At 35.7% G+C, this 15,287-nt stretch overlaps 1 protein-coding gene across 3 annotated transcripts in view; it reads right to left on the reverse strand.

Annotated features, from left to right (window-relative positions):
• Nucleotides 1–889: 889 nt before the first annotated feature.
• The window catches only part of LOC110094460 (callose synthase 10), a 97,476-nt gene continuing 83,078 nt past the window's right edge, over nt 890–15,287 (reverse strand). For all 3 annotated transcript variants that reach the window (XM_020819708.2, XM_020819706.2, XM_020819709.2), the window contains 15 exons: nt 14,517–14,632; nt 14,343–14,426; nt 13,664–13,776; nt 13,098–13,150; nt 12,839–13,015; nt 12,705–12,752; nt 12,344–12,502; nt 6,205–6,318; nt 6,040–6,128; nt 5,789–5,947; nt 5,544–5,646; nt 2,668–2,787; nt 2,313–2,363; nt 2,029–2,211; nt 890–1,404 (listed from right to left, as the gene is read on the reverse strand). In XM_020819708.2, the coding sequence (XP_020675367.1) occupies nt 1,168–1,404; nt 2,029–2,211; nt 2,313–2,363; nt 2,668–2,787; nt 5,544–5,646; nt 5,789–5,947; nt 6,040–6,128; nt 6,205–6,318; nt 12,344–12,502; nt 12,705–12,752; nt 12,839–13,015; nt 13,098–13,150; nt 13,664–13,776; nt 14,343–14,426; nt 14,517–14,632 (1,806 nt within the window). In that variant the 3' untranslated portion in view covers nt 890–1,167. The remainder of the gene's footprint in view (nt 1,405–2,028; nt 2,212–2,312; nt 2,364–2,667; nt 2,788–5,543; nt 5,647–5,788; nt 5,948–6,039; nt 6,129–6,204; nt 6,319–12,343; nt 12,503–12,704; nt 12,753–12,838; nt 13,016–13,097; nt 13,151–13,663; nt 13,777–14,342; nt 14,427–14,516; nt 14,633–15,287) is intronic.

Here is a 15,287-nt window from a genome sequence, read left to right on the forward strand (position 1 = left end):
GGACGAATTCGGACACAATAATTTGCCACCGAAAAGGGGTTCCACCCCTGGCCAACTCGTAGTACTGATAAGACAAAACCCACCGACACTAAACTTTCAAGGCCACGTCTTAATCAATAAGAGCTATCACCGACTGGCTCTTCCATTGGCTTAGAAGGCAAAATTCATCCAATTTTAGTCGTATAAGCTTTGAATGCTTCACTATTAGAAAGGTGAGGGTAACTTTGACTAAATATTCCTTCTTTCTTTGTGTTCTAAAGAGAAGTACCTCTCACTCTGCCGGTCTAAAATATCCAAACGCCGAAAGCATTTCGGATTGTGAATCGTTCCTTTATTTAGTTTCACGTTTTTTAAATGTGGCATAAAATAATGATCAGAATATAACTTTACTAAAAGTTGAAGAGAGCTTCATTCCTTCATTTTTTTTTTCCTGAAATGTAACATGAAGGGGCTGTTTGGTATTAGGATTTAGGCCGTATTTGAACGAAATCCAGCCAATTGGACTAAATTGCAAAACCAAATATCACAGCAAATGAAAGCCGTCATAAACAGAAAATTTCATCTTTTCGTGCTAAATCCCGGATTTTCAAAATTCTGTTTTTAGCCGAATTAACAAAATCCATTGGCTCAAGAGGAAAAGTCTGCTTATTAAATCTGTTCTATAGCCAAACAATCACACGGGATTTAATAGGATTTATTATAAATGTTACCAAACAATTTTCAGGATTTAGGCCCCTTAGGATTTCCGAAATCCGGATTTATAAAATCCTACTTAAATCGAATCCTGTGTGGTACTAAACAAGAATCAACATAAAACTTTCAGCTAGAAGTTGTGAAGAGAACAACCTGATCAAAATAAGTACATCTCAAAAGCTCCACACGATAAATCTGATACTGCAACCTTAACTTCCAACCAAGTAAAAAAGATAAATGTTATGTTTTTCTGAACTTCACACGGTAAATATGACGAGATCCGAGGACGAGAGAACTTCATTTAAAAAAAAAAAAAATCAAAATGAACCACTAGCTTTGTATATTTGGATTACAAAATATATAAAAAAGCACGAACAAGCTGAAGCATTTTCCAGTTAAAAAGGGATTTCAAACCGTTAGAAGCCTACCTTCAATAGATTCCACTGCGTTACAAAAAGCTGACCAAACGCAGGATTAGGCTTGAACATTAGCTTTGTTTCCTGCAAGAATGAGAGAGATCTCCAGGCCTCTGCTGAAAGCCTGGTTGAAAAGGAGGCGGGACTGGAACGTGGAAATAAAAGGGAACCATGAGAGGAAAGCCAAAGGAGCAAAAATCAACATTCCCATCCCAGCATCATACATTCGAGCAACCTCTCGCACAGAGTCCCACAAGCCCAAGCTCCTCACCAGCCCTTTCCACGTGATTGCAATCTGTGAAAGTGATTATAAAAGTTCAAATCGCAAAGAAATAACATAATGGATAGCTTAGTTGGTTTGTTGGTTTATGTTGATCTGCTCTTCATAATACATTTTCCTCGGACAAATATCTGAAAGAAAAGATCTGACAAAAGCATTTCAAAAATTGAATAACAACAACAACAACATCAAGCCTTTGTCACACTACGTGGGATCAGCTACATGAATCCTTTTTCGCCATTGTGTCATGTTAAAAGTCATATTCTCATTTAAATCTAATAGAAAAGATCATTTTCTACTGTTTTCTAACAAGTTTTTTTAGGTCTACCTCTACCTTTTTTATTAACATAAATCAGATCTAATACCTCAGCTTTTCTAACTGGGTCATCGGAGAAATGAATAACAGAAAAACTAAAAATCAAAAGTTTTAGCACACCCTACTGCTATATTGAGATTTCTATTCGTATATTATCGACACAGTTAATCAGTATTTAAGACATCAAAGCAACAATATTGACTAATAAGAAAACCTATTTTATGATTTACTTACAGGCTAACAAGATGATTAATAAAATTGTTTAATAACAGAGTTTAATATAAAGATTCAGAAATTATAGAGCTGAAGATAGAGAAACTTACGCATAAGATAGCCCAACCGGTCGGCACAAATGCCAGTATACTGGCAAATAGGTCGGTGACAGATAAGTCTGTGAATGCTACGAATAAGGCGATTGCTACAATAATTCCAATTGACGTTACACCTTGTATAAAACGCAACAGAAGCTGGAGATTGGAAGATTTTCTTGGACTGAAGGTAAAAATCTGCAATGCCATGAAAATTAACGAAGCAAGCAAGAAGAAAACATAAAATATAATTTATCCTAGAACAAAATAGTAAATAAAGATTATAATGTTATTATTACCTTGAAAATCATGATAAAGACAAACAGCACAACCCAGGAATAGCCATATATCTGGAGGCACAAATCAAACATTAGTTTCAAATTAAGGCTTTGTTTGGGACGGCTTTCTTATTGCTTCTTAAAGCAGCTTTTTAGTAAAAAAATTTAATTTTTATATTAAAAATTGCTTTAAGAAGCAGCAAAAAAGCCGTCCCAAACGAAGCCTAAGTTGGAGAAATTTGAGATAGACATTGGTGATAATGGAAGTCAAAATACATGCAATTTTGCAGGAAAAAGTAACGCGCATTCAGAGAGGTACAAGAATTACATAAATTGAACACAGGAAAGGTAAAGCATAGTGAAAAATGTTACTTACTGCAAGCGAAGTATCATTTCCCGTGAGATTTAACTTGTACACAATTCCATACTGAAATATGGCAAACCTAATGCTCAGAATTGTCTCCAGGATACGACCTCTCATTGTTTGTATATGCATCTGCCAACCCAAACACATGGAAGAAGAGGAATATACTCATTTTCAGCATTAAAAATACATTATGAAGCTGAACGATTTTCTATGCTTCAAATTACCAATTAGTTCAAGCCTATGGACAATACAAAGCGTGTAACCCTAATATAATCTAAACTGCAGAGTGCAATATAATGGTTTGCTAGCACTAGAATTTTCAATTTAAAACAAAATTAAGTGCAGGGAGTGATAGTATCGTAAGGTAAGTTTGCATTGAGATGATTTGTACTCTAACAACATTTTATACAAAAAAAGTGTTTTATTTAGCGGAATCACTTTATAGACATAATTTGCTATGAAAAAAACTTGAATCAACCAAACTAGATTCCTATGACATATCCGTTTTCTTTCCATTTTAATATCTAAGCTCAATGAACATAGATAAAGTGCTTGCTTCAAAAATTATATTTGTACAGAAAACACCACTGAGAAAAAAGATAAATTTTTTTTACAAAAGATAAAGCTCAATAACCATATTAATTAAACAAAGCTTAGGAAAAAATGGTTAAATTTCTTGAAAACTATTGGAGAAAGTTTATAGGTCAAGAGATAATGATACCGCTTCACATGGTACAGCAGTACATCATTCTTGATACCCGCCTACTAATGTACATCCTTATTTAACATGTCCACATTTATACATTCCAAAACAGTAAGTTTCTGACGGTCTATAGGAGTATCAACAAAGTTGCATCCAAGCAAAACCGGTCTCCTTAAGAAGAACTAGAATATATTTCCTTTGAGAAACAACAATGCCCTTTATTGATTGAGCTACTTCCATTCCAAGGAAATATTAAGATTTCCGATATTTAACTTCAAATGCTTATGACAAATTTTTCTTCAAATTCTAAAATTCATACACATCATTCCAAGATAAAATAATATCATCGACATAGGCTATTAATATAGTAATTTTTCCAGCATGAGATTTCTTGACAAACAGAATATGATCAATTTGACATTGCATGTAACCTAGCTTCAAAACAGCCATTGTGAATCTGTCAAACAAAGCTCAGGGAGATTGTTTAGGGCCATACAAGGACTTCTTGTGTTTGCAAACATAATTCTTTGCCATACCCTTTTCAAAACTAAGTGGGATTTTCATGTAGATTTCCTCTTCAAAGTTACCATTTAGAAAGACATTTTGTTATGTCTAGTTGTTGCAAGTACCAATCTTGGTTGATAGCCAATGAGAGAAGAATTCTAATAGTGTTAAGCTTTGCGACATGTGCAAAAGTTTCTTGATAGTCTATCACATAGGATTAAGTAAATCCTTTAGCTACCAACCGAGCTTTGGATCTCTCAACTGATCCATGTGCTTTGTACCTTATAGTGAAAATCCACTTGCACCTCACATGCCATTTCATAGCTGGCAAATCAATAATAATTCATATTCCATTCTTCTCAAATGCATCAATCTCATATTGTATTGCCTTCTTCCACTCTAAATTTTGCAATGCCTATTGTACCGTGCTAGGAACCTGAATATCATCAAAAGTAGTAAATGCTTTATAAGATGGTGATAGCCCTTCATAAGTAGCATAGTTCCCTATTAAATGACCTGTACATCTCCTAACACCCTTCCTAAATGAAATCGGCATGGTAAAGTCATCAATGTGTGAATTGGCACATCTCTAGCCTTATCCGTACCTATGTTTTATTCAGGTGAACTTGAGCTTGAGTCGATATCTTGACCACATGCTGGCTGTAATATGTGCTCTAGCACTTATTTTTTTCTCCTCCTGATGTAGACTTGAAAATTCTCATTAACAATTGTGAAACCATAGATGGAGCAAGCACGGGAGAAGAAACATTTGTGGGATAGCTTGATGACTAAATAGACACTGGTGTAGACAAGTCTTGCGTATAGTCTTTTGGGCACCAATATGGGTTGAGAAGAACTTGGTGACTCTGAATAGGATACAGACTCAAGACAAAGACAACTCCCAAACTTGATGTTCATTCATGCTTTCCCCTTGAACATGAGATTTGGGATAGGACACATGTTCAAAGAAAGAGACATCCATGGTTTTGTAAAATTTATTGTTGGTTGGAGAATAATATTTGTACCCTTTTTGAGTTGGAGAGTACCCTAGAAAAACACTTATTGGCTCTAGGATCAAATTTACTACGAAGTTGAGAATACACATGAACAAATGTTGCAATCAAATACCTTGAGAGGTAAATTAGATGAAGTTGCATGGGTGGGAGGAAAATTGACAGAAGAAGCTGACCTGGAGATTGAAAATTAAGAACTCTGGATGGCATACAATTGATCAAATCGACAGTTGTGAGAATGGCTTCTCTTTAAAATAATTTGGAACGTTAGAGGAAAACATAAGATATCAGGCAAACTACAAGAGATGCCTATTCTTACATTCAACCACCCCATTTTGTTGAGGGGTGTCAACATAAGAACTTATGTAGATAATCCCATGGTTATGACGATAGTTATTGAGATTACTAGTGAAATATTCCCTAGCATTGTCGGACTTGAGTACTTGAATTATAGAGTTGAACTAAAGACGCGGGTTAATCATTCCTAACAAAATCATTCTTTAAAAGTACCTATCACAATGTATCATCATTATTATCAATTAGCATTATCCCACTACGTAGGATCTACTATGCTGAAATTTATTTTAAAAGCCAAAAGCAAGTAAAAAAACAACTTTAGATGCATCAGAAAATGCAAAAGCATTTAGCCTTAATACTGTACATGCCTGCTCCTCATCCCACCAAGATTCCCAGCTGTGTTCCCCTTTCACACCAACTCCACCTTTATAAAGAAGCCAGCTAGTCCAATCATCAAAATCCTCAACAGTCCTGGTAAATCCACGAAAGTAATAGTTAAACCACAGATCAAATTATGTTTGAGATAAGATTAGTAACAATAAACAGGCAATGAAGCCAATGATCAATTGAGGAGCCGGATGAAAGAACTTCAAAATAACATGTTGAGTCATACTTCTGCCACTCAAAGCCAGAGGGATTAAAGAGATATGGGGCAAAGAGCCATGAAATAACAAGGAACCAGCTACTGATAGTGAGGATTATGAATGAAGATGCACCGTTCTCTGTGTAACCATATGCTATGTAAACAATGAGAAGTAGAGCAACCTCAAGCCTGCAAGGTATAAATTTGATGTTATCAAGGACAAGCCACAAGTTAGCAAGAAAGCAAAATAGCATGAATGAATCAATTTCAAAAGTACTGACGCCTTGACAAAATGGCTTCTTGAGTAAAGCCTATAATTCTCAGCAAATTTGATATGGCGGACAACAAAACCTCTTCCAGTTGCTCTATACTGTAAAGAAGTGAATTAATTAACCAACAGTTTAAGCAGGCCATATTAATAGATCAACTAAACTATAGTCACATACTTTGGCACCTCCATGAAGAATTGTTCGGCCAAAATAATGTGTTTTGGTTCCAAGCGAAAATGTAAAGAAAACTGCACACAACTGCAGTTGCATGATAACAAAACTAAACAAAGCCTGCAGAAAACCAAATTCCGCAAGTCAAATAGCTTGAGGGGGTAGAAACACAATCAAGTCTGACACCATCTAGCTTTTAGCAAGAAAAATCAAAGAAAGAAATCTGTTCACCAAAAATTGTCACAAGTTGCTCATATTCCCTCTTTTGTGTTACAAAATGTATATTAAAACAATATTTGCAATAGGTCCTAAGCAAGGCTGCGCTAGATCGTTTGCAACTAGGTAAATATCAAAATAGTCAATATCATTTTCTAGGTAAATCATCAGAATTAGAGATACTACAATCTGAACCAAATGTCCCCACAGGAAAAGGAGAAAGCATCATTATAACCAGCACAGTGCTCATAGCTCTTCATGTTCATGAAGCCACCATCTCCGGAATTCCAGTTACGAGTTGCATTTGGAGTGATTCAAGCCCAAACAAGTCCAAAAAATTTCAAACCTCTTAGATTTCAACTAAACCTTTCACAAAATAATATTCTCTTTCATCAACAATCCTCCTTTCAATCCAAGTTTTACAGATCTATATAACAATGATATGGTTTGCATTAACTTCTTTCTCTCCAAAATAGCTTCATATGAAAACTCGATCTATGAAACTGTGGGCTCCAAAAATTCACACCCCTACCTCTCCGCGAAACCCCTCTTTTTTTTCTTCGGGTCATCGATGAGAGTTTTAACGCTTAAGTTTTGAGGCCAATATTCAGAAGCCAGATTGGATTTAGAATAAGACATTACCCAGAGATTTCACCCTCATTAGGCGAGGACTTGATATGAGTTTTGGTTTTCCTAGAGGCGCAAGCCCCTATAGTTAATTACACCCCTCCCCCTCCCCACGATTATGAGAGAGAACTTTCGATTAATGCTAGTCGTCAAACAGATACAGAGTATTTGGCGTATAGTAGCGGCATGATTTAGGTATTTGAGAATTTAATATTTAAAATTAGAAATTTCACCACCTTGTACTTAAAGCACATGGTGGGGGAATGATGATAAGCCCGATCAAGATCCCATGGTTCCGTCATCATGGGCCATCATGGTCCCTGGTCTACTTAGTTAGAGCCTCATAAGAGATAGTCAACCCAACCTGACATAAACCGTGTCATTTAGTGGCGAACCATCGGTGAGGTGCCATTTGACGGCGAAACCACCAATTAGATGACACATTCCATGTCATTACTGACAATAAATGTATTGAGAATCAATCTTAGTGATATTCTCGACCAAACATTAACTTTTTATAAGCTGAAGTAATTTTCAAATTTATATACCTTGACAAACTGTTGCCGAAGGTGGATGGATTTTGCTTTAAGTGTGATGATTTATTTCAATTTTAAATATTTCAAATCTTGGTGATTTTTTATTTTTATTTTTATGGGCATTTGAGAGATTATAAATGTTTGTGATCCCCTCCAATTGAGATATTCTATCAACACGGCCATCATCGGAGTTTTCATGGGCAATTTTATTGTGGTTGATTGAACCTTGTCAACTCTGTCAATTTACTGACAGAGGATCAGATTTGAATTTCAATTCATTTCTTAACCCGCACAACATCCTCAAACGTCACATGTATATCTACGACACGCTCGCCAGGGCCCACGCCGATATATGCTGTTGAGTACATTTTCCGCGATGCATTTAGATGATTGTTACATGTATGTAGTGGATGTATACGACATCTGCATGTATCATGTATATTGGACTATGCATTTTGCATTTGCACACTATATAGTTGAAGTGTGCGACATTACTTGGAATGAAATTCTCTACATCTTGCAAATACATGCAAAAGAACGCTTGACTGCGTATGTACGACGTATCTGCATATAAATGCAATATTGAATGACATGCTTGAATAGAACCCTTTGCATCCTACAAATGAATGCATTAGGTCACTTTAAATATAAAATTGTAATGTTAAATGACTTGCTGAAATGAAACCCTCTACATCCTACAAATCCATGCATATTATAAAATAAATATCAATACATATTTTAATGCATGTGAGAGGGGTGTTTTCGCATTTTTAAATGTAGACGACTGTATAGGTGGCTATTATTGCCAAATGTGCAAGGCTTTATTTTAAGCTTTGTTAACATCTTATGTTTGCTTGTACGAGTGTTGCGAATCTGGTGGGGTTTTGCATTAACATAACACACAATACATTTGTGAAACATCAATACATAATGTATCTATACGTCGTCGATTTGCCTGTATAACAAATTTGCATGATAATTCAGTGCTTATATGTAGTGCATAATGTATTTGCATGCTCACATGGCACGCTTCTTCGGCGCAATACATTTCACATGCTAAATTGCGTGTCTGCGTAATGCATTTTGTATGCTGCAATGTGTATGTGCGCAATACATCCTTCATACTAAATGACACATTTTTTATGATGCATTCCGCATGTTGCGACTGTATGCATGTGCAACATGTTGGCATGTAAATGTGATACACTGTTATAACATAACACATCTTGCGATGTCGAATGACATGTTAGCATAAATTATTACGCCTATTGTAATGCATGTACGAGGGCATTTTAAAATATTTGGCAATAAGTAACCATAAAAATGATTATCATTTGAGAGTTCACAGCATTTTACTTAGAAGCTTATAGACATCTTCTATCTGCTTGTACGAGTGTTGCAGATCCGATGGCGTGACGTTGCGCTAGGCTTTATTTATCGTGTATCAATGATGCGATTTAACTCATTTCATCCACTGCATGTCGTTACTTTCATCGACGTTCAGATTGCAGGAGTACACCTCCGCTCGCAAATACATTGTATAATGCACCAGAGGTCTCCCACTAATGGTTTGTAACCTTTATCATAGATGTTTTGTTGTAGTTTGCAGTAGTATTTTCATACAACATTTGTAGATCATTGGCAACAATAGCATTAAGGCATAATGTATGAAGAATAACAGTTTTTGCCTTTAGAACTTCCATTGCAAGGTCCTTCAGGTTATATTTACAGGAAGGTTTGATGAAGCCACTGAAGTGGAGAGTTAGTATGTTGGAAAGCTTTGGAAACTTTTGTATGCCTCAAATCTTTCCGCTTTCTGGGCCATTAAAGTAACCATGGATATCATGAGTGATTTAATAATTCTCTTCATGAATAAGGTGTTCAGCTTTCCAAGCATGCTTTGATCCAGCCCACATTTAGAACCCACCTCTCGTTCAGAACAACCATATGGTGTTTTATTATTCTGATGTAGGTTCCATCCTTGTCTTCTCGCCCTCTTATCTTTAGAGAGATCAACTCCACAAATCAATTTGAATTTCAAATAGTTACTATATTTATATGCCTTATTTTAGGAAACCTTTTTGAATTAATTCTTATTTGAATTTTAAATCAAGAGAGGATCAAATATTTCTTTCCTATCTTGACTTATTAATTAAGTAAGTATTAATGGACCCATTAACTTCCCCCCAGCACATATATGCTGTCGGCCCCTCCTCAAATAAATCATAGAATTTTATTGCCAAATCCATATTCCCCACTTAGGAAGTACTCAATATCCCCTCATCTAAATTGGCCGAAATTTCCTCTGGTCCGTTTCCTGACTCCACCCATATCTCTAATTAATTCCTATTTCACTTCCTCAATCCCGTAACTCTCACCTAGCTGAATTTGTGTTTTGCTTGATTTATTCCAAAAGGGAAACCCCTTGTTTGGAAACAAATCCCATCAGTTACTCCTCTCCAAAGCCACCGTTCCTTCTCAAGCCCGTAAGAGTGGATGGGAATTTTCTCCTGAGCTTTTCTCTTCAAGTGCAGGCTGAAATTTCCCAAAACCTGTAACAGATTTTGCTCTCAGCTTTCTATTCCCAACCACTAAAATCTGAGAATTTTCTCTCAGATTTTTTGTGGAAAGCTGAGGCACGTTTCTCAGCCTTTCTCTTTCCATTAAGGCTAGGCTTCTCCTTCAATCTTCTCTAGACCCTTATCTACTGGAACCTGAGAATTTTTCCCAGGTTTTGAATAAAAACCTGAAGAAAATTTTCAGATTTTGTGAGACATTTGGAGTTTGTCCATGTGCCATAGCAAAGCGCTTTTTCGTTCTACATCACTAAAGCACATGTCGATTATGACTGAAGTGATGAGGACATCCGACCATGGAAAGTTTATCAGAGAAGGGGACGAAGATCTACAGCCTTGATTAGACCACTTTATTTTTTAGCTTTTAGTTGTATTTGATTTATTTATGTTTTTTTTTTTTTTTTTTTTTACCCTCACTTGAGGAAGTAGGCTTATGTGACCCCAGAGGACACTTTTGTCACTAGATGTATTATTGTATTTTGGCTATTTATAGGCCTCTCCTTTTTGGAGGGGATGATAATTATGATGATTAGAATTTTCAGCACTTGTGTCCTTGGAGAGTTGTGAGAGCTCTTGTGAGAGTAGAAATACCTAGGTGATGGCAAAGTACTACTCATCAACCACAGGAAGCGTCCGGGTTCATGGTCCATTTCCTCCACCAACTTCCTCTCCCTCCTTCCCCTAGCAGCCAGTTCCCCCCACCCCCCTTCTTTCTCTAACCGCGGGCCCCACACTACCCTAGCCGTTGGCACCTTCCCTCCCTAAAGCGGCTGGCCGCCACCCCTTTCCCTTGCCCCCAAAATTTCAAATCAAGAAATTGATCCTTTCCATATTTGACACATCTTAAATTAAGAAGGTTTTAAATTCATATTTTAATTTATTTGAATTTAAAATTCCTTTCCTAAAATAAGATGGAGTACCTTAGGAAAGTTCCTCCACTCCCAAATTTCAAATCAAAAAATTGATCATTTCCATATTTGACACCTCTTAAATTAGGAATGTTTTAAATTCAGATTTTAATTTATTTGAATTGAAATTCCTTTCCAAAATTAAGATGAATCATCTTAGGAAAGCCACACCCCAATCAAGCCAATTTAAATTAAATAGAGAATTGCTTTAATCCCTCTTTCCTTAAATAATATTCTATGTTTGGCAAGCCTCTAAATTCCCTAAATCAACTCCCCCCACTCACCCTAGCCGCCGCCACCCTCTCTCCCCTCCTTCCCCTTTGTTCCTTCCAATTAATTCTCTTCCAATCAATCCCTCCCAAATTAATTCCAGATTTTGGCTAATTGCTGAAATTAAAATTCAGAATTTTCTATTTGATGCCTTTCCTTATTCGTTACCCAAGTAAGGAAAAGAGTGCTCAAGGGCAGGCCATAACCTCCTCCCTCTTCTCTACACTGAGGCTCCTTTGCTTGATGCTTTCACCTAAGAAGGAGAAGTGAATCCACCTCCCTTGGCTGGCCACATTCAAATCCTTCGAACACTTTAATCCCTTGTCGACTACAAGGAGTCTTTGCTTCAAAGCGAACCCACAAACAATCATCGTCTGGATCCTAAAGAACGTTGGAGCAAAGTTCAAAAGCTTGAAGGTGAACTCTGCTCTAAACCTTTTTATCTTTTAACTCCTCAATTGTGGCATCATTAAAATTATGAAAGCTTCTTTGCCTAGCCCTCTAATATGAGCATGTGTGAGGGATCTTAATAGTGACTATTCTAATTGTTAAACGAGGGAATACCTTTAAAAACCCCACGTTAAGCAAAGCTTGAATTGATTTGATTATTTTGTGCTCCTAACATTGTCTTGTAATCAATTGCCTAAGCTTAATCACTTCTTTATTGTTTTCAATCTTTTGTTTAAGTCGTAGGAAATTGAATAATTGATATTGCTCATTCATAAGCGTGTAATTTCAAAGTTAATAGCATCACATGTTGAACTACATCATGAAGCTTTCCAAATTCAGCACTAGATGTTTCAATCAAGATGGGCCAAACTGTAAATTCTTAATACAGAAGTTCAGCAACTGGTTGATTGATCATTCATTCCAACAAAGGCTGTAACTTAAAAAGAAGTGCATTATAAACGAGCAATATACTTACTGACCAATCCAGCTGCAAATGGGAAAATGGTTCAGACGGAAAGAATAGCCGCTTTTAAAACTGAAGTTAATGGAAAAGAAAGCTAACCTTAAGTAATCCCAGTTCCAAAATGAATCCCATTATCATTGGCACGGCAGTGAAAACGCCAATCTGAACCAAGAACTGAGCATTTAAAGCAGCATCAAGTGCAGTGTTTCCCGAAATCTTAGCTTTGAACGAGATGGCAGAATCAAGCCCAGAGAGTGCCTACAAGTATTGAAGCCAAGAAAATAAAAAAATAAGGCAGCAAAACAAAATATAACATATGGAGAATTTGTGTGTGTGTGTGTGTATATATAAAGAGAGAGAGAGAGAGAGAGAGAGAGATTTGTATGAAGAATTATCTACTGCAGACTTTTTTTACTGAACAGCTGAGCGGTAAAGAAACAGTAGAGGATTGCAGACTTACAAGGTAAACTCTTCCGTATAAGAAAATGTACACAGTTAGAACAGTCATCTGAATTCACAAAACAACTCGAGGTGAGAAAAAGTTCAATAGCAAATATGGACGATGCCAAAATAAAGACAATAAGATAGCATTACCATTGTACATAAGTAGTAACCCACGGTAGTAAAGTAGAAAGATAGCATTCTGAAAAAGTCAAACAGCTGCCCAATACGATAGACATCCCTACTTAAAACTTGTTCTCCATTTCCACCAGCCACTTTTCCCTCAAACAACGCAATTTGATTCAAACCAACATCCCTACCTTTCCCAACCTAATAAGTTAAAAATGTTTCAACAAATTTTCCTAAAATAAATACTTCACTAATAGCACACATGACAAATAGCTCAGAAAACCTGAATATATTCGTGGTGCGTAATATTTCCTTGCCGCAGGGTAGAGTTGAAACCTGAAATGTTTCTTAATAAAATTAAATACAGGCTAGAAAAAAATTAGTCTTTCACACATGCAAGTTAAATGCCATATATATGTTTTAATATAGCAAGCAATAGGTGAACAATTTGATCTTAGAAACAACACATGTAAAAGAGCAGAGCTGGGCATAGTATTATTCTGATCAAGCTCAACAGCTTTTCCAACAGATATTGAACCAAGCTCGAAGAAGAATCACTCTCTAAAAACGGCTAAAATTTGTTTACAATCCTTATGCATCAATGTTGAGCCACACTCAAGCAACAAACCAGCTTTAAAAATTAGGTTAAATTGATTTACTCATCATAGTAAACAACATTGTGAAAACCGGACCGGAAGAAGGAGAAGCTCACAGTTCGACCGGACAGTTTTCTCAAGTAACAAGAACAACGTAGGACTAAGGAATGTCATTGAATTTTGAAACTTATAACACTGTCAATAAACAAAATTATAAAAACATGTTAAAAAATTAACAATTTCTTAGAGTTACCTGCATAAATATCTTCGCTGATATTAATTACACGAGATGCCTTGCTTATTCCCCCTCTAGTTATGTGAAACAATCTATCAAAAACATCAGGATGCCCATAATGCATACGAACCCTGTAAAGGTTTTTACAACTTCAGGAAATATATTCAACATTTTTATCAAATTATAGACATAGCTAGTAACTTGAAAACAAAGGCATCAATTCTGATTAAAAATGAGGATAAATACAATAAGAAATAAACTAAATTATGCGCATCAAAATTGCTAATTTCATATCAAAAATGAACTAGAGCATCATGCACGTTGATCACTTGCATCAAAAAGATCAACAAAGATTAGGGTCACAAAAATTACCAGGAGATTTAACCAATGCCAGGTTTTCCAATGTTATGATGGATCATAGAGTACAAAGAATCGATGAAAGACCAATTACTTTGGAACCCTGACAGTAAGTTATCTTAGTTAATTATATGTGAGCATTAACGAGGGATCTCCATTTACATTTTGTCAGCCTTCTTCAAAACCTATCTTCTTACAAGTCTAAATTTCAGATTTGGAAGCGTTCATCAAGCCAAAAAGATCTATAAGCAAAATGTCTACAACTAAGAAATTGTAAAAAAGAAATTTCAAACAATAAAGAAAACAAACAAAAAAAGATAAAGCAGAACAATGCACTTACTTCAAAGGATATGCCAGAACTCGTTGACCCAAAGTAACAAAGCTAGTTTCTTGATTTGACATGAACCATGCCAGTGAGGACACACTATTGAAAAAAACAATTAGATGCTTAGTTAATAAAAAAAAATTAAGATATAAATAAAAAGAGGATAGTGGAAAATAACAGGTGTAGAACCTTCCAGTGAAAACATGCTCCCTCAAGCCAAGGATTGTAGGAGCTCGAATACCATAATTACCCCCGAATTCTTCAAGTAGATTCCTCATCTTTATAGCTTCCTCAAGGTAGTTGTCCTAGAAAATTTAGAAGGTTTATTATACATTAACTGGAATAAGTTTGTAAGTTTGTTGAATCCATCAAAATGTTATTTTCTTTCTTATATAAAAAGGAAAAACTGATGCAACTTTTAAAAGCTACAAAGCATGCGTAAAAAAAATAGACCGAAAAATATAGATTATGGAAACTTCCTATTGCTCAATCTATTAGCATCCTATGATACACTAACACTTTCCCTCAAAGAGGTATGCAGTGTCCAACATGTATCGGACAAGAATCTTCCAACACGTGTCGGACAAGCTGAAGACAAATCCAATTAAAAAAAATATTAAAAATAAATTGGACACGAGTGTCTAAAATATTTTATGAAAAATAAATAAATATAATTTATTGTATCTCAAATTTTAGTTAGTAAAAAAATAAAAAACTAAATTTTTTATTTCCTCTCCAAAGCCTCAAATCAATTACCAGCACTCAATACCAAATTCCCTGAACATTCTCATTTTCATTTCTCTATGGTAGGTTACAACTAGGGTTTCACAACAACAATCAATGCTATCTCAATATCGACATGCAGTGCCATCACAACATCAGTATTTTAAAATCATCTCAACAACATAATCAGACACACTAGCACTGTATGTGAAGAATTCATGAATAAAATAGGAGAAA

Source organism: Dendrobium catenatum, unplaced genomic scaffold (genome assembly GCF_001605985.2).
Source record: "Dendrobium catenatum unplaced genomic scaffold, ASM160598v2 fragScaff_scaffold_629, whole genome shotgun sequence".
Taxonomy (NCBI): Eukaryota; Viridiplantae; Streptophyta; class Magnoliopsida; order Asparagales; family Orchidaceae; genus Dendrobium; species Dendrobium catenatum.